The sequence below is a fragment of the Acomys minous genome (assembly GCF_964271855.1).
Source record: "Acomys minous genome assembly, chromosome: 5".
Lineage (NCBI taxonomy): Eukaryota > Metazoa > Chordata > Mammalia > Rodentia > Muridae > Acomys > Acomys minous.
In genome coordinates, this window is record NC_140494.1 from 45,338,475 (window position 1) to 45,359,904 (window position 21,430).

The 21,430-nt window shown below is 47.2% G+C and overlaps 1 protein-coding gene across 5 annotated transcripts in view; it reads right to left on the minus strand.

Annotated features, from left to right (window-relative positions):
• Positions 1-3,560: 3,560 nt before the first annotated feature.
• Positions 3,561-21,430, minus strand: part of MYO10 (myosin X) — an 87,919-nt gene continuing 70,049 nt past the window's right edge. For all 5 annotated transcript variants that reach the window (XM_084783694.1, XM_084783695.1, XM_084783696.1 and 2 more), the window contains 11 exons: positions 19,463-19,605; positions 18,772-18,966; positions 17,740-17,897; positions 15,607-15,730; positions 14,409-14,706; positions 12,580-12,787; positions 11,740-11,876; positions 10,742-10,862; positions 9,681-10,133; positions 6,534-6,725; positions 3,561-5,077 (listed from right to left, as the gene is read on the minus strand). In XM_084783694.1, coding sequence (XP_084639820.1) covers positions 4,976-5,077; positions 6,534-6,725; positions 9,681-10,133; positions 10,742-10,862; positions 11,740-11,876; positions 12,580-12,787; positions 14,409-14,706; positions 15,607-15,730; positions 17,740-17,897; positions 18,772-18,966; positions 19,463-19,605 — 2,131 coding nt within the window. In that variant the 3' untranslated portion in view covers positions 3,561-4,975. The remainder of the gene's footprint in view (positions 5,078-6,533; positions 6,726-9,680; positions 10,134-10,741; positions 10,863-11,739; positions 11,877-12,579; positions 12,788-14,408; positions 14,707-15,606; positions 15,731-17,739; positions 17,898-18,771; positions 18,967-19,462; positions 19,606-21,430) is intronic.

Consider the following 21,430-nt stretch of genomic DNA (forward strand, 5'->3'; position numbering starts at 1 on the left):
ACTTTTATGATGAAAGTGTTCAAAAAGAGAAAAAGAAAAACCTGCTATTCTACATTTGGTGGTTAGGAATGGCCCCTCTGGTGGCAGTGACATTTAAGTGAGGCCAAGATGACAAAGAATCATTTGTGTGGGATGGGGCAAGGAGAGGCACTCTTGGCTCCAGGTGTCAGTTGGCAATCAGTGCCCCTCTCCTGGGAGACTCCAGGGGTCAGCACATGCATATTCACGAGTGGTAGGGAGGAGGCTGATGGCTTTAAGTGTAAAACAGACATGTCACGCAGCAGCTCTCGGCTTACCGGTGAATGGGAGCTTGTTCTGGTCCTGAAAGGATGAGTCTGTTGCCTTGAAGAAGTCATGTGATCTCATGTTTTATATCCAGCTTTGAAGGGTTCTCAGAGGAGGAGTCACAAGGCGTCGGCTTCCTCTCTGCACTAGCACCAGTTTGGTTCTGTAACCTGTATTTTGCTGTGTGATTTGCTGCCATTACTTCTCATTGCATGTGCTTGTGTGAATCAGCCTGTAGCACAAAGCAGTTAGGGGCTGTCACATCAGAGGATGCAACTTTTTTTTTTTCTATGACCCTTTTCAGTATTAAGTGTTCTGATAGTAAGGAGGCTTATCTGGAATCACCCAACACAACTGGACCTCACTGTGGAGACTGGGCTGGCCTCAAACTCCCAGAGATCCACCTGCCTCCGCCTCCCATGTGCTGAGATTCAAGGTGTGCGCCACCACACCTGGTATATATTAAGCACTTAGCTAATTCTTTCTTCACTCATTCTAAGGCTAAGAGAAGAACCCAAGATGACCAGCTGAGGGCTGGAGAGATGGCTCAGAGGTTAAGCGCACCATCTGTTCTTCCTTCAAGGTCCCAAGTTCAATTCCCAGCAACCACATGGTGGCTCACAAACACCTGTAATGAGATCTGGTGCCGTCTTGTGGTGGGCAGGCACGTGTGTGGGCAGAATACTGTAGAAATAATAAACTTTTTTAAAAAAAGATTTATTTATTATTATGTATACAGAGCTCTGCCTACATGTACACCTACAGGCCAGAAGAGGCATCAGATCACATTATAGATGGTTGAGAGCCACCATGTGGTTGCTGGGAATTGACTCATGACCTCTGGAAGAGCAGTCAGTGCTCTTAACTACTGAGCCATCCCTCCAGCCCGAAATAAATCTTAAAAAAAGAAAAAAAAAAAAAAAAAAAGACCAGCTGAGTGAGTGGGTACTTCACAGATGGCTCCTTTCTAGTCGGCAGTATCTTTCCAAGCTTGGTCCAGTCTCTTTACTGGAAGCAGCAGGAAGAAGTCAACACCTCTGAAGTGCGAATGACCACCGAGTGTTGGTAGACTTTCTACTGAATCACAAAGGTGTCCTTTCTTCTCTCTTCCCTAGCAATATTTTCCTTTTCTTTAAGTCTGCATCATCATCTACCCGATGGCCAGCAGGCCACTAGTAACTATTTCTGTTTCCTCTAGCATGCTTCCCACCACTTTAGTTCCAGGATGACAGGGCAGCTGTTGTGACAACATGCTGTGTCTAGCAGGAGAACAGGTCCTCGCCAGTGTCGTGAAACTAGCCTCCCCAAACTGAGTCATTATTGACTTTGCTCATGAAACCGCAGTTTGGCCAGATTGTAGCAGGGCAGGTTTTCCACAGCAGGGGGGCTGAAAGACAGTGAGCATCAAGGAGGTCTCTTATGGTTGAAGACGGGGTGATCAGCTTCCGATGGTTAGCCTGGGGTGGTTTGCACAGCCTTTGGCCATATATATTAACATATATTTTAAACCATGGCAGCAGCTTCAGATTCTTGAGACCCATATGCTATGTCAGAGTATTGTAACCCAAGAAAAAGCAGTCAGAGGCATTCCTTTTTATGACCTTGAATTATAAGCTAGGCAGTATCCTTTACATATGGTTCTATTCATTAGAAGTAACCTGTGTGGCTAGCACATTCTTGTGAGAATTAGACTTCACCTTTTGAGTGAGAGGTATCAAGAATTTGCAAGTTGACGCAAAATTGCCACCTGCACAGAACTGCAAATGAGCCCGGGAAACACATCCTGCAGCTAGACTTCTTCTGTGACGGAAAATTCTGGGTAATCCATTATTGAAAGGTAAACGGAGAGGGTGATGGATTACTGGGAGGTGGGCAGCAGCGGAGCACAACTATCTCTGAGAGAAAGCACTAAGGCCTGGATGGACCACATTGTCACGGGTAAAGAGAAAACAATTAGGGAGGAATCAAGAGAGACCAAGAGGAGATACAGGAAAAGGAGACACTCAGGTGGGCATAGTGCAGGTTTCCACAGAAAGTGTGCCTCATGCCAGGAAGCTGGTGATGGAACAGCGATAGGTCATGCCACCTAGAATGGATGTGGCCAACAGGAAGGGAAGGGAGCATGGAGAACATGTCCCCTCAGCGTGGTTTGTAAGGAAGAAGACTTCGGAAGAACGTGGATCTGCCATCTGTCAAGACACTGTAACTTGAAGTATGCGTAGTAAATGACAAACCGGCGACAACACCTCACCTCTTGCTGAGTGACTTTCTTGCAACTTCCTATAAGATATAGATTGTTAACTCTCTACCTCCCAGCATCCCTTTTACTTGGCTGACCAAAGGGAGTGGCAGTCTGTAAATGTTGAATCTGACCTTGCCACATGATGGAAGAGAGCCCAGCCATCCCTTCTGAGGATCTAAGCGTGAGGAAAACTAAGAAAAGACCCCATCAAGGTGACCTAGGACTTTACTGAAGAGACATGAGGATGAACATCAAGGCTGCCCAGGTCACACTAGCGACCTCTAGAACAGTGGTTCTCAACCTGTGGGTCACGACCCCTTTGGAAGCTGAGCAACTCTTTCACAAAGAAAGGAGAGTGAAGGAATCACTGTAGACATCCTGGCCCTGTCTTGTGAGTGTCTTTGTTTGTTCTTCACAGAAAATGGCCCAGATTTACATTTGGGGGTGGGGGCGTGGGGGTGGGGCTCAAAGTTCTTTTACTTTCCTTATCACATTCTTCCTTCTTGTTGCTAAATTACTCTTTTTCATTTCCTCATGGAATAAAAAGATACTATAAGAAACAATAAAATTAATAATCCCTAGAGGTCTGACATCTTGAGACTCGTGGCATGGCTTAGCACTGAAGAAATTTGAGCAGCTTCTTCGTTAAAAAATGAAACCCCAAAGTTCAACATCAGCTATAACGAGTCAATTAATCACATTTTCTTAACTGTGTGCTGTTAGGCTGCTGCTTAGATTAAAAAAGCAAACCAGCAGTACTGCTTCAGTGAAATTGACAAAGGAAACAGAATTCAGCTAAGCTACCTGGAGCCTAACTGAAAATACATGTACAGATGACAGGAAAACCAAGGCTGTTTAAAGGAAAGGGACAAGAAAGGGAGGGTGGCTGAGTACAGAGAAGACGGACTCAAAGCACATTAGATAATTTTATAATGGCCTTATGTAATTCAATACAATAAAAAATTTGAAAATATAAAGATGTAGAAGTAAACTCCTCACATGATTAAACTATCCAAATAAGGCAAACACGGCATATTAGCTAATATCTTTTATTGTCAGACTTTGTGAACCAACAAACACCACTTTCACATAGCTGTCCATAGGGGATAAGGCAAATTGAATGTTTCTTTCTTTGTGAGTAGACTCAGTTGGCCACCTTTATACTTTTCCCATATAAAAATAGAAGTCCAAGTCCAGATTCTTGTTCTTCTGGTCGCAGCCGCTGTTACTTACAGGGCTGTGTTCAGGCCACTGTTATGAACTAGGGACAAAACGATGCCTACATTTCCCTGAAGCCTCGGCATTCCCGTCAGGGTCCCTTAGAGGTTTGTGCGAGGGTTACAGAGTTTGGGACTGCAGCAGCTCTCCCCTCCCCCCCTTCTCAACACAATTATATCTGCAATTAATCCAGAGTGATGATGCAAGCTACCCTTCAAAGAAAACAAACAAAATTAACTTAACTTTTAGAAATAAAAGACTCCAAAATGACTTCATATTGTTCTTAAAAACAGCACTGGAGCCAGCAGTTGAAGAGTGGTTTATAAATACAGTTATCTTTGTGGGCTACGGACCTGTTAGTAATACAGCAGTCACAGGTAGCAGCCCTTGCTACATGTAAAAACGAAACTGAGTCAAAATGTTTCTTTCCAAAATACAGCAAAGACAGGAGCATCCAGGGTTCTGGTCTGTTTAAAAAAAAAAACAAAAAAACCCACCTCGGAGACTATAACTCTGAACTATTAAAATATACAGACAGACTGTTTACACCATTGCACATCCTCTTCCCTTTGTGTTTAATGCTCATGAAACAATGATTAGAGTGTTGAGTGTGTGAACAGACGCATGCATGGGCAAGCACAGACACTTAAATGAAACAAAGCAAAACGTTAATGCATGTCCGCGAGGAAGGCTGCCAGCAGCTCTCCGACTACCACGCACTGTCCCCTTGCGCTCTGCTCCACCGCCCCTCCCCGCTCCCTCACCTTCCCTCATTGTCAGGGAATCAGGCTGGGAGGTTAGTGCATAATCAGTGCATCGAATGGATGCCCTGCTTCCAAGCTCTGCAAACTCCCCTAGAAGAGGAAAGCGCTTCCCCTCAGTAGCACAGTTAAGGTCGATTAGGGTCAATTCTGCAAGTTAAGGCACTTCTGGCTGCTTTGGTGGCAGCATGGTTTTCTCCCCTTTCTTTTGTTTTTGTTTTTGTTTTTAAGGCAAGTATCACCTACAAGTACTAAAGCTTTAGAAATTGTGCAGACTGTTAAGGTTGACAGACTAATATGTGGTCACTGAGGCTGATGGGGTGAAGGGAGCCCTGGAGACTCCTCCCTCTGACGACTGGTTTCCGAAAACCCAGGGCAGCTGTGTTTCCAAAGCTGGGTCCGGTCCCGGCATGGGCGTAGGCGGAGAGTGGCACGTTCAGATCTGGAAGACGCACGGGCTTGCATGTCTTCACCTGGAGCTGCCCTGGCTGCTCACAGAGCGTGTGGTGCTGTAGCGTTTCTTCACGATCATACTGATGTAGGCTTTCATGAGCTTGGCCACATCCACCACCTGCCAGGAGAGCAGAACACACACATGGTCACGAGTCTCTACCAGGTCTAAGAACTGGATAAGCCGGTTGGACCTCCGACCGTCCTCCATACAAGAACCAGTAGCTCCCTATGCTAAGTCCAGGCTCCCGACTCACAGAGAGCCAGGGAGAGAGTGAACTGGAGCCTTTCTAAATAAAGCATGCACCACCTGGTGGCTCTTGTACAGAAAGCAGTGATTGTATGTGATGCATGCTGTCCAACCTTGCACACTAGTACGCCACCAGTACCCCAGCGTTGGTACCATTAGGGTTCTGACCGCTCCCTGCTGAAAATGGTGGTGAAATTTGAAGACCACCTGAGCCTTGGTAGGCTACAGCAACTAATTCTGGCCCATTTATCTGGACGCAGTTGAAACAGCGAAGGGAGCCTTGGAGGTCCCATTTCCACTGCAAACAAGCCAGTCTCCTGAGCTAGGGTTTTTCACTGGCAGCTTGCAAGGATGCTCTATCCCTGTCCCCTTCCCTGGCCAGTCTGTCCTCTCAGCCTGGCCACACAAAAGCATCATACAGGCTTCTGTTTCTCCTTCTGCCGGTCCAGCCTCACCCCACACTGACGTTGGTAAAGCGCTGCTGGATTGTCTTACACAGTCCTGGATTTCATGGTAGGTTCCTACCTTCCATGGGATTCAACTAAACATCACAGCTCAGCTCTGGGACCTCACCCTCCACCCCCAGTCTTGAGCCCTTTCTTCTCTCTGCATACTTTCCCCACTGACCTGCTAAACCTCATCATTCGCTTTCCTGCCCCCTAGCACCCCAAGTGCCCTCCTACCCCGCATTATCCCCCTTGACCACTCTTTCCCGGGGCAGCACCCTTGTGGAGACCTCAATTGGCTTCTTCTCTTATTACACTTGTTCAAGTTTGGAGTTGCTAGTTCAGTAACTCTCTTGAATGTGATTTTGTGACCCTGAATCAACTATGGCCAAATGGGAGGCCCCCAGTTTCCTCCTGCTCTGTACTTGACACTGGAGCCTTTTTTATCATTTTATTTATGTCTGAGCATTTTTGTTTGCATGTGTGTTTGTGCACCATGTGTGTGCTGGGAATTGAACCAGGCTCTTATGTAAAAGCAACAAGTGTTAACTGATGAGCTATCTCTTTAATCTCCAGAGTAGAGTCTGGTTGCTAGGGTTCTTTGCAATAATCACCTACTCTCTGCAAGGTGTCACTGCCAACAATGTGCTTTTTCACTGTATCACTTTGCTGGCCCTCTTGCAAAAGAAACAAATGTCCATGCTGAATAGATGGGACAGTAGAAATTTGGAGCCATTTGACTCTGGCTCTCGAAGAGGAAGGGTTCACTGCAGTGTGCTCCAGACAAGATGCCTGGAGTGTGTTATTCAAACGAAGAGACTTGGTCAAAGGCCACCAGGAGATGAAGGCACTGCTCCCCTGCTTTGCTGTCTGCCTCTTACCTCACTGGTCTCAAAAAGCAGCTCCCGCTCATCAACCACGATCTTGTACGTGTTGGCCAGGGGTGCCCCAAAAGAGAGGATATGCTCGTACTGGAAGACTTCTAACGGTTTGCCCTCTCCACGCTTGTAGACAGACACGGCATCCGCACTGACGCCCAGCCAGAGCTCCTGGGGGAAGCCGCCTTCTTTGCACTGTTGGGGCAAGGGAGTCACTATAAGCAAATGTTGGGTAAGGACAATGGCCAGAACACATCCTAGAAGCCACAAGGCAGGCACCGAGACCAGTGCTTGGCAGGTGGTGCTAACTTGAGGTCAGCACGTAAACATGAGCTTGGTACCTCAGTGCACACCCTGGGTGATTTGATTTCTGACTGGGTAATCAATTTTAGGCTTCTTAGAAAACAAACAGGTAAAGTGGAATGCCTTGCTCTGACACCCTTCTTCTTCCTCATGCCTTATCTCCACCGTGAACTAGCTAGTCTATTACAGCCACCTGAATCAGCCACAAAGAAGAAACCAAACAACACACAGGCTGGACAAGCAGCTTAACAACATGGTCAGCCACCCTGCGTAAGCCAGGCCCGCCCCAACCTTGTCTGGGCTGGTTTATCTAGGATCATAGAGGTAAATTCTCCTAGTCACTCTTGCCTTCTCTCCATAGGGACCCGATATGCACTCAGTGTGAGCACACTTCACTGCCCGGGCCTAACAGCGGCAGACGCTGGCACAGAGCGATGGGAGGAGAACAAGAGCCTGCGTAGGGGGCAGCAACAGAAACTATGGGAACCAGAGCTTAAAGGGGTGGTGCAAATTAGGCGCATCAAAGAGAATGTGTACAAGGCGCAGAGCACCCCACTTATGCATCAGAGCAGCGGTTCTCAACCTTCCTAATAATGCTGGGACCCTTTTGTACAGTCCCTCATGTTGCGCTGACCCCCAACCATAAAATTATTTTGTTGCTACTTCATAACTAATTTTCCTACTGTTATGAATTGTAACCTAAGTATCTCATATTTCCAGTGGTCTTAGGTGACCCCTGTGAAAGGGTCATTTGACCCCCAAAGGGGTCTGCCTGGACTCACAAGTTGAGAACTGCCGCATGATAGCAAACATAGCCAACTAACGTACTACGGCCAGGACAGCACCCTACCAGAAGCAATGAAAGAATCTTGGAATAAGATATTTAGATTTTTTAAATAAACATTTGATTTAAAGTTGTCAAAGATCATGTCAAATTGCTGCAGCTGTATGAAATCTAGAAGCTTGTCTGTACAGGGGCTGGGAAAATCCTTCAGAGCGGGAGTGACTGTCTCAGGCTTTGCGGGCCTTGTGGCCTCCAGGACTGACTAAACCCTCCAGAGCTGCAAAGAAAATACACGAGGGAGGTGGCAGATTGGACAGGCAGGCCTGTTTGACAAGTACCCCTCTGTGCTACAAGGTTGGTAAAGTTCCCTTCTAGTCAGTGGCCGTAAATAAAGAAATGAGGAGCTAGCAGCGGGATGAGGCAGCGGCTACATTTCAAGAATGAAGTTGAAATTCCACTTTATAAGATGCTGTTCTTTCAAGCTAAGGAACAAGCAAACAAAACAAGTGCAAGCTCAGCATTTCTAACCCGGTCTCTACAACGTGATCCAACCCTAGGTGCTGACTCCACGTACAAAATATGTAGACTGGACACTGGGCATGCAGCCAAGCGGTAGAGTGCTTGCCTTGTATGCATACGGTCCTGGGTGCAAAAAAGAAAAAGAAAATACTTAAAAAAACAAAATCAAAACAAAAAAAGTTGGATCTTGCTGTGAGGCAGTGGTGGTGTGTGCCTTTAATCCAAGCAGAGGCAGGTGAATCTCTGAGGCCAGTAGGGTTTATAGAGTTAGTTCCAGGCCAGGAAAAAAAAAAAGGTTTTATTTTGGCTTTTAATCTCAGCACTTGGGAGGAGGCAGAGGCAGGTGAACCTCTATCTAGTTCCAGGCCAGCCAGAGTTACACAGTGAGACCCTGTCTGGAAAAATAGGGGTGGAAAGATGGGGTGATATGACTTTTGAAATACTCCAGATTCTGGATTATCAGATCAGGGCTGCTCAAATAGAAAAGTTTATATAGAAATTCTAAAAATCTGAAAAACTCAATCTGGAGAAATTCCCCTAAGTATTTTGTATAAGGAGTACTTAAAACTGCATCCAGAGTTTCTAAGTGTGTGTGTGTGTGTGTGTGTGTGTGTGTGTGTGTGTGTGTGTATCTAAAAACAAGCATTTTTTCAAATGCAGATTTTATCAAGTATTTTAAAAATTTGATCACTAGCTTAATTGAGAGAAAGAGATTGGCGGGGGAGATAAACAAGGCAGTGGTGGTGCACACCTTTAACCCTAGCACTGAGGAGGCAGAGGCAGAGGCAGAGGCAGAGGCAGAGGCAGAGGCAGAGGCAGAGGCAGAGGCAGGTAGATCTCTGAGCTCGATGATACTAGCCTACTCTATAGAGCATTCTCTGGGCTACACAGAGAAACTGTCTCAGAAGGGGATGTGGGGGGAAGAGGAGGAAGTTATTTACCACATGAGCTACCTGAGGCCTGGTGTGGTGGTCATGTTTATAATCCCACTTAGGAGGTGGAGAAAAGGGGCTCGAGACTACTTTCAGCTACAGAGCAACAACAGAGTCCAGCCAGCCAAGCAAACACACAAATAGAGAGAGGTCCTCCTAGCGGAGAGCATCTTATAGAAATATTTGCTACAAAGGAACAGAAAAAAACCACTGAGGAGGGCCGGCAACATGGCTCCGTGGGCACGGTGCTTGCCTGCAAGCCTGAGCACTTCAGTTCACTTAGTTCAGCGCCTGGAACTCACACACTAGAAGGATGGAACTGAATGACTTCTGTCCTCTTCCACATGACACACACACACACACACACACACACACACACACACACACACACAGGGACAAAGTTAAAAACAAAAGAAACTACTTAATAAAAATAAACAGATGAATTAACAAAAACCTAAGGATGTCAATGGTAATTTCCAGAGGAAGGCACAGAGCCAAGTGGTCTCTGGTACCCCCACCCCACCCCACCCTCACCCCATCATGTGGACCTGGCAAGGTTCAGTTTCTGACAGTGTGGTCAGCACGCAGCACCTGTGTGCTCACGGCTCTCACCTCCACATCAAAGAGCGTTGATCCATAGCCAGGCCACTCCTTGATCAAGGTCATGTACTTGGCCATGGCCTGCTCCTGGCTCATTCCCTGCAGTTTCTTCCATTTGTCAATGATACTGGCTCGAGCAGAGCAGACTTCCTCCTTAATCCACATGTCCAACATCTGCTCCTCTTCCACTTTCTGCCGAACCATCGTCCCGGTCCGGAAGCTACGCCTCAGCGTTCCCTCCAGGAAGCTGGTCCGCCTCTTTTCCAGGCGTTCATAGGGGGTGAAGGTTTTGGTCGACTGACTGATGCGAGTTTTAAGTCTCTGCAGAGAATAAACCTCCTCGAGGGGTGGGACTGAGGTGTGTAGAGTGTAGTCCCCTTGTAGGTACTGGAGTCTCAAGGCAGCCAGCACTTGGAGGTTTTCTTCAGGGGCTGGATGGTGGCCATGGATGACCGCTTCATGGGCCTGAAGAGAGGGGACAGCAAGTACGGTCAGGGAGCTGCTGAGTAGAGAAGACCCACAAGGGTGGCTAACTCATGCCCTAAGACTGTGCCCCAGCCTTCCTTTAAGCTTAAACTCCTCCTGGGAAGAGCACAGCCACCATTTTATTTATTTATGTATACTGTGGTTCTGCCTGCATGTACTCCTGCAGGGCAGAAGAGGGCGCCAGATCATGCTGAGCCATGATGTGGTTGCTGGCAATTGAACTCAGCACCTTTGGAAGAGCAGCCAGTGCTCTCAACCTCTGAGCCACCTCTCCAGCCCCGTATCCCACCACTTGCAAGCTGGATTTCTCCCTAGGAAAGCACAGCCCATTGCTCTGAAGCCAAATTCCTCTCCTTCAGGGTGTCATCTCACACTGGATTATCTTTCATTCCCATGGTTTCTCAGCAGCGGTATTGAAATTGAGTGTGTATGGTTTCGCTCTACAGCGTGAGCCCCTAGCTTTTCCTCGCTGGCAACTCTACAGCCATGCCTAATACTAAGAACTTTAGCAGTTCATTTACATGTCGTAGTAACGGGCTTCACTCCTGCCTCCAACAAAGGAATCTGTTTCTCAAAGTTCCTTTTACCTGTTCAAACATAAACGCAAACTCCACGCTGTCTTTTGGCACACTGTCGGTGTCCAGGAAGCAATAAAGTTTGAAGTAGAATTTCCATGGCGAGTCCCCGGCTTCTGACGTGGCAGCTAACCTACAGGCAGAGGTCACAAAAGACTCAGAGCAAAACTAGAAAACTAGAAATGGGCCCCTGGTGGCCCACGGAGGGCTGATTTTGCACAGCTCACTCTGAGGACGCAGGTGTCTTGTCCATGGTGGTGGAGGTAGGACGGTGAGGGCAGAGAGGACACAAGGGACAGTCACACAAACAAAACAGCAAGGCTATTTGTCAGGGTTCCTCGGCAGGCTAACCAGAGGGAAGGCGCACGCTTCCAGCCTGGCCTCACTTTAAGACAACAAGGCAAAAGCAAAGCTTTAGGAGGACCCCAGCCGAACTGGCACCATCTAACGTGTGCCTGTTCCACGACGGCTGTCTGTTTGTGTCCTAAACTTAGCCACTCTCGACTAAATTTTCTTAATTGAAGTTGCTGTGAATATTCAGGGGAGGGGGGGGCGCTGCCTTCGTATGCCAAGTCCACATAGGGAATGTCAGTCAGAGACCCAACAGCGAAGTGCCGAAGGGACGTGGCAGACACGAGAGGCAGTTTCAGTAGCTGGGGTGTTGGCTTGAGCCCACCAGCCTCATTTCCAAGCTTATCGGCAACAAGGGAAAACTTATCAGTTCTTAGAGAGAGTGAATACAAGGCAGCGAGACAGGGAGAGAGGGAGAGAGGAAGAGGGGGAGAGGGAGAGGGGGAGAAAGAGAGGGAGGGGGGAGGGGGGGAGGGAGCTGAGGATGAGATAAATCAACGTTGAGACCATGGCTTTGTCTACGAGTCAGGACACACAGACGGCAGAGAAGGAAAGGTAAATAGATTAACACAGGTAAAAGAAAACTAACACAAACATATAATGGGGCCAAACAGGGAGCGTCAAATGTTCTTCCGGCACTTGGGAGAGGAGGAACTTACTTTTCAAACTTTGCCAGAACATCAGCTACAATGGTCCGGCTTTCAATGGCCTTGTCCACGTGTCCGTTGTACTCAAACAAGGCAAACATGTTCCTGCTATCCTCCATGGCGAGGCCCCGGATCAGCTTCTCCACCACCTGCAAGATAAATTAGGAGGCCATCACCTCAGAGGCTGTGTGTGTGTGAGGTTCACATGTGTATGACCGCATCTGAACTCAAGAGGGGGAGGCTGGCACGAGAGGGCACACACAGCCTCTTCAGACCGCTGCCTACATAGCATGTTTTTCTCTTACTGTCTTGGTAAGTCAGCCTTTACTTTCTTGTCCCCACATACCTCCATAAAGCTAGGCAGCCCTCCACCCAGAGTTGAGGGGAGATGAACGCTGTTACCTTTTTTTCCCCCTCAAAACCACAGCAGTTGGAAAAATAGATGAGATCCCAAAATCCTGTCTTTTCTTTGATATATTAATGAACCTTATATAAGGAATGAAATAACTTGAACGATGAGCCCTCCACTCAAAAGGGCTCCCAGGGCTGTATTTGCAACACTACTATCGCCCAAAGCCTTTGTTGGGCTAGACTCTAAAGTCCAAAGCGACTTGATGTACATTCTTTCTTACAGTGCTTTTCTGTAGCAGATCTAGACATGCTTTAACATGGGGGATTAATCTCAGAGACGAGGGCTTGAGTTGACCTTTGCATTTTCATATAGTTAACTGCACCTTTATGCCTCGGTCGTTGGCTGTATTTACTTCCTCATTTGTTGAATGGACACCAATGCAGCTATGTACAACCTGGGTGCCACAGGTGTCCGGGCACTTGTGCATCAAGCATCCCTACCTCCCCAGCTGTGGTGTGTGAGTTGATGGTGATCTTGCAGGACCCTCCGCCATGGCAATACACTGTGGACGTCATTTCTTGCCGGTGGATCAGAGCTTCAATTTCATCTCGGGAAGGCACAAACTCTCTGCATTTGGTTTTCTTAAGCGATTCGTAGATAAAGAGGGCATATTTTTCCATCTCGGTTCCTAGGAACTGTTCTCGAATCCTGGGAGACAAAGGGGTCTGTGAGGAGGGTTTGGCAGCAGAAGTTGGCAGGCTGCTGTAGCAGCAGTTTTGGTTTCTTTAAATAATCAGCTTTTTTATGTAAACATGGTTTTGTTTTAACCCCAGGTGTGGGATATGGGGCTGCTTCAGACTGTCCACAGCAGCAGACTACTTGCCTCTTGGGGCTCTGAGAGGGGCGCAATCTTTGCTGGCTACAGATAGTTTACTTCTGGGACTCGGAGAAGGTATAAATGACAGAGTCCTGAGAGGGCTTGGGGGCTCCGAGGAAGAAGGCAGCTGCTGCTTCTCCTCTGCTGCCCCTGGATGCTGTTGCTGCACTTTGATAAGAGGCTGGAGCCATCCTGACTATGAAGATTGGACTTGCCCCAAGGAACCTAACCGGACCCTAACCAGCAGGAAGTAGTCAAGAGAACCACACCCCCTCTCCCCACTAACCTTCTTTCTTTCTCTCCTACCTGGTGGTGGAAGGGATTGAGGTGGGAAAGGGAGGTAGACGCACAAGAAACCCCAATAAAGCAGATTTTAAAAAAATACAAGCTAGGGCTAGAGAGATGGCTCAGAGGTTGAGAGCACTGGCTGCTCTTCTAAAGGCCCTGAGTTCAATTGCCAGCAACCACATGGTGGCTCACAACCATCTATAAGGAGATCTATTGCTTTCTTCTGGCATGCAGGCATACACACAGGCAGAACACTATAATAAATACATCTTAAAAAACAAACAAACAAACAAAACCAAGCTAACAGGTCACCTCCTAGTGGTGACAGGAGCAACAGTCAGTGTCAGTGTCTTCCAGGATAGGTCCAGCTTTACCTCAAACATGGACAAAGTAAACAGCCAAGGTTTGGGAGTAGTCTCCCGCCAGCTTTCTATGAGACACCTCTAGTATCTAAAATGATGATGCTTTGGGCTCCCTTGCAAAAAGATCTGCCAGCCTCTGCTTCATGGAGTGCTGGGATTAAAAGTGTGCGCTACCACACCTCGACCTGGCCTTTGCTTTGTTAAGACGGGGGTTCAGTCTATAGCCACGGCTGGCCTTGAACTTATTTCTCCTGCCTCAGCCCTCTAAGTGCTGAGATGACCAGAGTGAGACACCATGTCTCCTTGTGTTCTACAGCTAGGCAAACTGAGATTTTAACTGCTTCTGCCACACACAAAATAATGAGATGACAAAAATTCTACTCAGATTCAAAGTAATCATTTTTTTTCCTAAATGTATTCCACAACCTCATGCTGTCAGTCTCAGAATAAAATCTATTAGGAACTCTGTGTGTGTGTGTGTGTGTGTGCGCGCGCGCGCGCATGTAAAATATCCAAGTTGGGGTTTTCTTTATATATAATAGTGGCAAATAAATGCACCCAGCATGAATACATTAGGGTTCTACCCCCACAGTGGCTTGGTTCCTTCTGCAGCTTTGTGCAGCTTACAGGGAAAGAGGACACTTAGGCTATACAAGCTTGCTCAAGCACCTGTGTGTCTGGCTAGAGTTCCCAGTTCTCAGTGTTGGAACCTAGCCCACCATGCCTGTGTGTTGGCAGCACTGTCCAGCTTCTCTCAGAGCCTACCCCACCCCCACCCCCCTGCCCGGTGCCGGTGCCTTACCTTTTCAGGTGGAACTTGAGGTACTTGAGGATCCCTCGGCTTGGCAGGAAGGTACAGCTGAGGCACGTGAGGATCTGCCAGCTGTAAAGATTGCCCACACTGCCAGGATGAGGCACCTTGTTGGTCTGCTTGATGAGCTGACAGTACAACTCATCCCGCAGCGGTCGCAGGTCATGCCCTGTCTGCAGGATGCCCTGGATGATTGGGATGGGGTCCGACATAGACTCCAGCTGCTGGAGGGAATTGAATATCTTGATAGCTTCATCTTGAAGGGTTGTGTAGCCTTTGTCTTTGAGCACTAAGAGAAGAAAAGCAACGGAAGTCACTTCTAGGGACAGGAGACAAAAGGAAGCAAGGGTCTGGGGGGCGACAAACAGCCATTTCCTAATGCTGTGTCCACCTTATTCCCTGTATATGCTGAGCGAATCAGGGGATGTGCAGAGCGTACCGCTCTGTTAAATTTTAGTACAAAAACCATGCTCACTTAAAACTTGAACTAGAGCTGGCAGCTTCCCCTCTTAGAATGTAATATTGTCTAGGGCCCGTTTTCCTTGATTAAAATGGGGTGACTTTCTCATAGTCCATTATAACTTGAAAGTAAAACTGCACGAAATGCATGTAATCCTCTGTATAGCACAGCTTTGCCTCATGTGTCTCAGATCTGCTGTGTATGTCACACCAAGCTGCCACTAAGCAACAACATGCTGCGAAGCCCAGTTCATGATGGCAGAATGAGCACACACACAGCCCATTGGCCACTGCACTGAGAATTAAAGACAGCAGGGCTGGGTGGGTGCACCTTCACAGCACCACACTGCAGGCACCGGACAATCCGAGGACTTCTCTGAGTTCATGGAGAGTGCTCCCATTCTCCAAAGCCCCCTTAAATCAGCTGCTCTCAACCTTCCTAATACTGCGACGCTTTAATACAGTTCCTCTTATGTGGCGACCCCAACTATAAAATGGCTGCTACTTCAAAACTGTAATTTTGCTACTGTTATGAATCATAATGTAAATACCTAATATTCAGGATATCTCATATATGACACCCACCCCTCCCCCCAAGGGGTGAGATCCTCGGGTTGAGAAACACTTTTTTGCATCTTTACTTGAGTATATTTTACTGCCTCCTTCCTGTCTGGGGGGACCTGTAGCCTCCAAGTAAACAATGCTCCTATGTTAGGGCCGAGGAACTCACGGTTGAGATTTATGTCCCCGTAGGGGAGCGGCAGCAGCGGGGAGTGCAGTGGGTGGTGCGTGTATCGCAGGATCGGGTTCCGCTTGTAAATCTGCTCCACCACGTCAGAGTTCAGGCAGTTCTCCTGGGAAGGAAAGAAAGCAAAGAGGCTGCCTGTGGGAAGCGCCCCGACTCAGGAAATGAATCGAGCCACGCTTCTGCACATGGAAGTTACGGGAAATCCAGCCAAAGAGAAGCCGAGCTGCGTTTGAACACAGGCCACACAAACACCTTACGTGCACAGCCTCTGTTTTAAGAGCATGCTTCCCTGTGTTATTAAAACTCCCCATATCTGGAGATGCACACATATACTCTAAAAAGATTAACCTTCATGGTTTGACATTATTTATGTGATCTTCAACTGTAATTCATTTTAAAGACACATTTTGGTAGACTTCATATTTTGAGTCTGGAGACAGGACCGAGGCAAGCCTAGAACTTGTGACAGTCCTGCTCAGCCTGCCAATCACCGCGATTATAGGTGTGCGTCACCACAGTCTGGCTTCAATTATATTTTGGTACACTCTTTTAAAGGTTGTCTTTTTAGTTATGGCCAGAAGACAGGGAATCATATTCCTTGGTTCAGTTAGAGGAGGCCGTGAACTAAGCAACAAGTGTGCTGGGACTGAACACTGGCCCTTTACAAGAGCCGCAATGAGTGCTGAGATTGAACACTGGCCCTCTACAAGAGCTGCAATGGGTGCTGTGACTGAACACCGGCCTTCTACAAGAGCCGCAGTGGGTGCTGTGACTGAACACTGGCCCGCTACAAGAGCCGCAGTGGGTATTGGAACTGAACACTGTCCCTCTCTCTACAAGAGCTGCCGGTGCTTAAGCACTCCCTACCCCGGCCCTTTGCTGTGCTTCCTCTGCACTAGAAAATGAAACATGTTGTGCCCACAGGGCAACGTCTCCCTCGGGCCTCTCTGTTCTGAATTTAAGATCTTTTGACAGAATTCCACCATGTGCTAACGCTCTCCACATGCCACCCTGGGATGGGAAGGCAGCCACGTCACTAAGTAAACAGCAGTGCCGGGCCAGGCACTGAATCATGCCTCCACAGTAATTTCATTTCCAGCACAAAATCTTTTTACCAACACTCCATTGCAGGCTGGAAGAAAAGCAATGACAAATTTTCTGGTTAATTAGGGCAACTTGTCTCATTTCTTAAGAAGCATCATTTTATATCTGGAAAATTCTATTTATTCTCTGAATGTCTGAATTTGTAATTAGAGAATAAAAATAGATGACACAGCTTTGATTTAAAAAAAAGTGTGGTTGACATGTTTTAAAAAATCATAACAAACGAAAGCTTCAAACATATTTTTTAATGGTTAAAAAATGAGATTATTTGTATGTAGGGCCCAGGGTTCTATAGGAAGCTTGGGTGTACTGGAGAACAATGAATCTGCTGTAGTTTGGTTTCAAACTTCCAGAAAGCGTAGCACATCATGAAGTTACTTGATCTGAGTAGGAAATTACAACAACAGATGTGTTAAACCCTCTCCAGCTCCACCTGGGTCCACAGTGAGGCTTGTGGCATCTGGCTAATCACTGCTTCTTTCAAGCAACATATATTACTGAACAGTTACACTTACAACAGGTAACTGCAACTTAGTGAAGTCAACGAGATTTGATGATTCAGACTATTTGGAGGGAGCTGACAGGGATCCCAAGTGTACAAAATTGATCTGGGCTCCATTATCTTTCAGGTGGTGGAGACTGAACCTAGGTCTTTGCACACACCAACGAGTACATGACCACTGAGCTGTTGCCCTAGCCTACCAGTCTGGGCTCTTTGTGAATCTGCTTCTAAATAGTGAGAAGTCAATCACTGTTACTTACAGAGGTCCCCAAGTTGGGCTGAGGTGACCCTGGGATGGTTTGAGTGGTCCCTAACCCACACTGTCTTCTGTCTACATATAGAATGCTAAGTTCTAACACCTCTATAGAGATAGGTCCCATTTAAGTGGAATTTAGACTCTGAACTGAGAAATAACCGAGCATTAGTGAGAACTTAGCTGGTGAAACGCTGAGGCCATTTAGGGCAAGGGAAGAAGAGTCCATGAGGAGCTCTTGGGTGTCTCATCTCACCTTAATATCTTGGATCAGCTGCTGCGTGGGCGTGTCAATTGGAGCCTTGGTGTCGGTCACATTTTGAATGGCGCTGGACCACCTCGTTGCCTCGTTGAGTAGTTTTGTGTAGAGTCGGTAACAGTGTTTGCGCCCGTACACGGTGACATTCCAATAGCCTGCGAGGCAGCCAGTGCAGCACACGTCAACCTCACAAGCACAGGCACCGCCCCCCACAGCATCACGGGAAGTCTTAAACGAGTGATTCAACTCAGTAAACACTGGGACCCTACATGTGCTTTGTCTGGCACTAGGCATCTAGTGACAAACAGAAAATAAGTGTCCCTCACATGAGTTTATAGTTTGTAGCCAGGAGAAGACAAACACTAGAGCGAGACGGCCACAATCAAATACGCTAACGGAAGCAGTCTCTCTCGAAGCGTGGGCACAGGCTAACACCCTGTTCTAGGGACTGGCACAAGAATGCGGGCGTGCAGCTCATCCTGGCATTCTTTATACGTCCTGCTCCTTCTTTGCTTTTCCTCAGCCCCTTCCCTCAGCACAGACTGCTGCTAAAGAGTCTGCCTGCTCAGACAATGTGTGTGCCATCACCCGCACCCCACACAACCGGACCAATGGTGTTTTAAAAGCCCCATATCCAAACTAGAGACAGAAATCAAAAGAAGCAATGTTTCAGAAAACTATACGGTGTCACATGGGAAAAACAAACCAAGCCAGCCTGCCTACACAGCTATTTCTTATGTACTAGGCTAAAAACAGGAGTCTGAAGATCTTTGTAGGTTTTCATTCTTATCAGACTCTTTCTGCATCCCTGGGGGGTGGGGGGGAAATCAACCTGTCTTCACTGTAGCTTTAAATCAAAGCATTTAAAACCAAGCACAGCCAGTCTCAAAAAGCAGGCGGAAAAACAGAACTTCATCTGGGTGGAGGAAGCCAAGAGATAAAAATCTCAGTCCTTCGCAGGGGTGAGCCCCAGCCTCCTGAGAGCTGTCCCCCTGCGTTTGGAGCCTGGCTATGGCCTTCGCTCGGTACCTGTCTCTTTGAATATCTTCTCGTCCGGGGGCACCACGGAGCACAGGCTGTTGAGGACCAGAGTGCCCAGTTTCAGGGCGTTCTTCTCTGAGCTCTTGTAGTAATCCAGGGAATTGTGCGTCAGGACAAACCACCGCTTCTTCAGCTTCAGGGAGGACATCTTCGGACTGTTCTTCACTTCTTTATGTAGCCACCCTGGAAAGGAAGCCCCAGTGTCAGATGGAAGACGATGAAGAAGGGCTGGGGTAAAGGCTGGTGGTAGAGTGTTTCTGGGGCACGCCTGAGACCATAGGACCCGAGCCCAGCACAGAGAAAGCAAGCATAGTCAAACCGCTAAGTGTCGTGCCATCACTGACATCTGCAAAGCATTAAGTATGAGCTGCGCACTTACCTACTGGCTAGGAAATGGCCATGCTTACTGCCTATCATTTTTCAAACTCTTCTGTCCACGTAACCTGGAGAAGCTGTATAAGGCTGGGGAGGAGGCTCTATCTATCACACACTGTTTGCTACATAAGCCTAGGAGCTTGAGTTTGGGGTCCCAGCACCCATGTAAAGGGCCTCTACCTGTTATCCTAAACAGGAAGGTTCCCTGGACCTCAGTGGCCATCTAGTCTAGCTGCGTAGAGGAGCTGCAGGTTTAGTGAGAGACCCTGACTTAAAAGGACAGTGAAATATAGCTGGCAGTCACCTCTCACGATGAACTCCTGGCCCTCCACCCTGGTGTCGCCCTTGGATCTCTGCAGCAGTGTTATCCAGTGGTGCATTTCCTCAGGCGTGTCCGCGTTGCAGTGGAGCACCCGGTTGGCCGTGATGATCACGAATGAGTTGGGTCTGCGAGACCAGACAGGGAGGGAAAAACGTGGAGTCTCTTAAGACCCAGTGTGGGCATCACCTGTCTGCACCAAGGCCTTTTCCCTGGCGTAGGGGTCCCTGGGAGAGACTAGGATGCTATTTATATTTCATATTAAGGCAAACCTTGCTCATATTTCTTTGGCATTGATTTTCCAGGACACATTCATCCAGAAAAGGCCCATTTCTTCCACAAGGCTTTCCAGAAGAAACTAATGCCAGGAAGGCAAAATAAGGTAACCACTGGGAGAATCAATCCTTCCTTCCTTTCTTTCTTTCTAAACTGCATCTCTAAAACCATTTCTTTTCCTGCCTCTGGATATAGCTTTGGAGAGTATTTCTGTGAGCTGAGAATGAAATACCAGACAGTAGTAATAGAGGAAGATTAGCAACTAGGCATCAGTGGAACAGCGTATGCCCTTGGTGGTGCCTGGTACAAAAAGCTACTTGTGTCCACGTCTTCAGAGCCACTCAACAGGGGCTCACTTCCCAGATGGGGATAAAGTGATAACGGAAACTTACTTTGTCCCCCAGCTGCTGTCTGTTGATGCTCAGAACCTTTCCTAGGGCTGTGCGCACACTAATTCCTTCACCTAGCTGCTTAACCTACTGTGTGTGAGTTCTCTCTCTGAGCTTTCAAATGTTCCCTGTAGCAAAACATTACCCTAGTTCAAGAAAAAAAGGTTGGGCTGGAGAGAAGTCTCAGAGGTTAAGAGTATTGGCTGTTCTTCCAAAGGTCCGGAGTTCAATTCCCAGCAACCACATGGTGGCTCTCTGGTGCCCTCTTCTGACATGCTGGCTCATATGCAGGCAGAATACTATATAAATATAAATAAATAAACCTTAAAAAAAAAAAAAAGAAAGAAAGCAAAAGAAAAAAAAGGTTAACCAACTGCCTGCCTGTGGCCAGCAGTCCCTTAAAAAGTGAAGCTGAGCAGGGTGGTGGCGGCATACACTTTTATTCTTAGCACTCAAGAGGAGAGGCAGGCAGATCGCTGTGAGTTTAAGGGCATCCTGGTGCTCAAAACAAGTTCTGAGACACGCAGGAATACACAGAAAAACTCTGTCTTGAAAAATCAAACCAAACCAAACCAAGCAAACAAACAAAAACCTGTAGTTGGGAAGAAAGAAAGGTGAGAAAAATCGAAAAGTGGAATACAAAGTTTTCAGAATGGGCCATCTCCTGCTAGGCCTGCTGGGGCGGTGGGTTTGTGAAAAGAAGCAGGCTTAACAAGGTAGAACTTAAGTAAACACAGAGTCTAGACTCAGGTGACTGACAGCACAGGTGTTAAGCACTGCTAAGCCAGGCATAGGATGTGTTGGCTGGCTTCTAGAGACAAAAGATCATTATCTCTCAAGGGTCCCCAGAGTAAAGGGGACCCCAGATATCTCACTGTGCCTGGCAGACTTTTTTTTTTTTTTGAATTACTGTTGTTATTATTAACAGCTATTTATTATAGGTTTTAACACAGTCATATTTACTTTCTGGCTACCTTAACAATGCGGAGGTCAGTTTTAATTTTGACTTTGGACAAGTGAGTCAGCTAAGGACCAATAAAAGAATTTATAAGCAGTAAAACCAGACAGACTGTCAAAGAGGTCAATCTCAAGATGGTTTCACAAGGTCAAAGCAAGGAAAACAGAAATGTCAAGGACAGGGCTTGTGGTTGGACTTCTATCTATTAGATCTACTTTACTTGTATGTTGTCATCACGGCCATTATTTTAGAGAAAGGAATGCTACAGACTCCCTGTGCTGAAGCACCATTTTCCCAAACAGTCGTGTTCTTGCTCTAAGAATTCCAAGA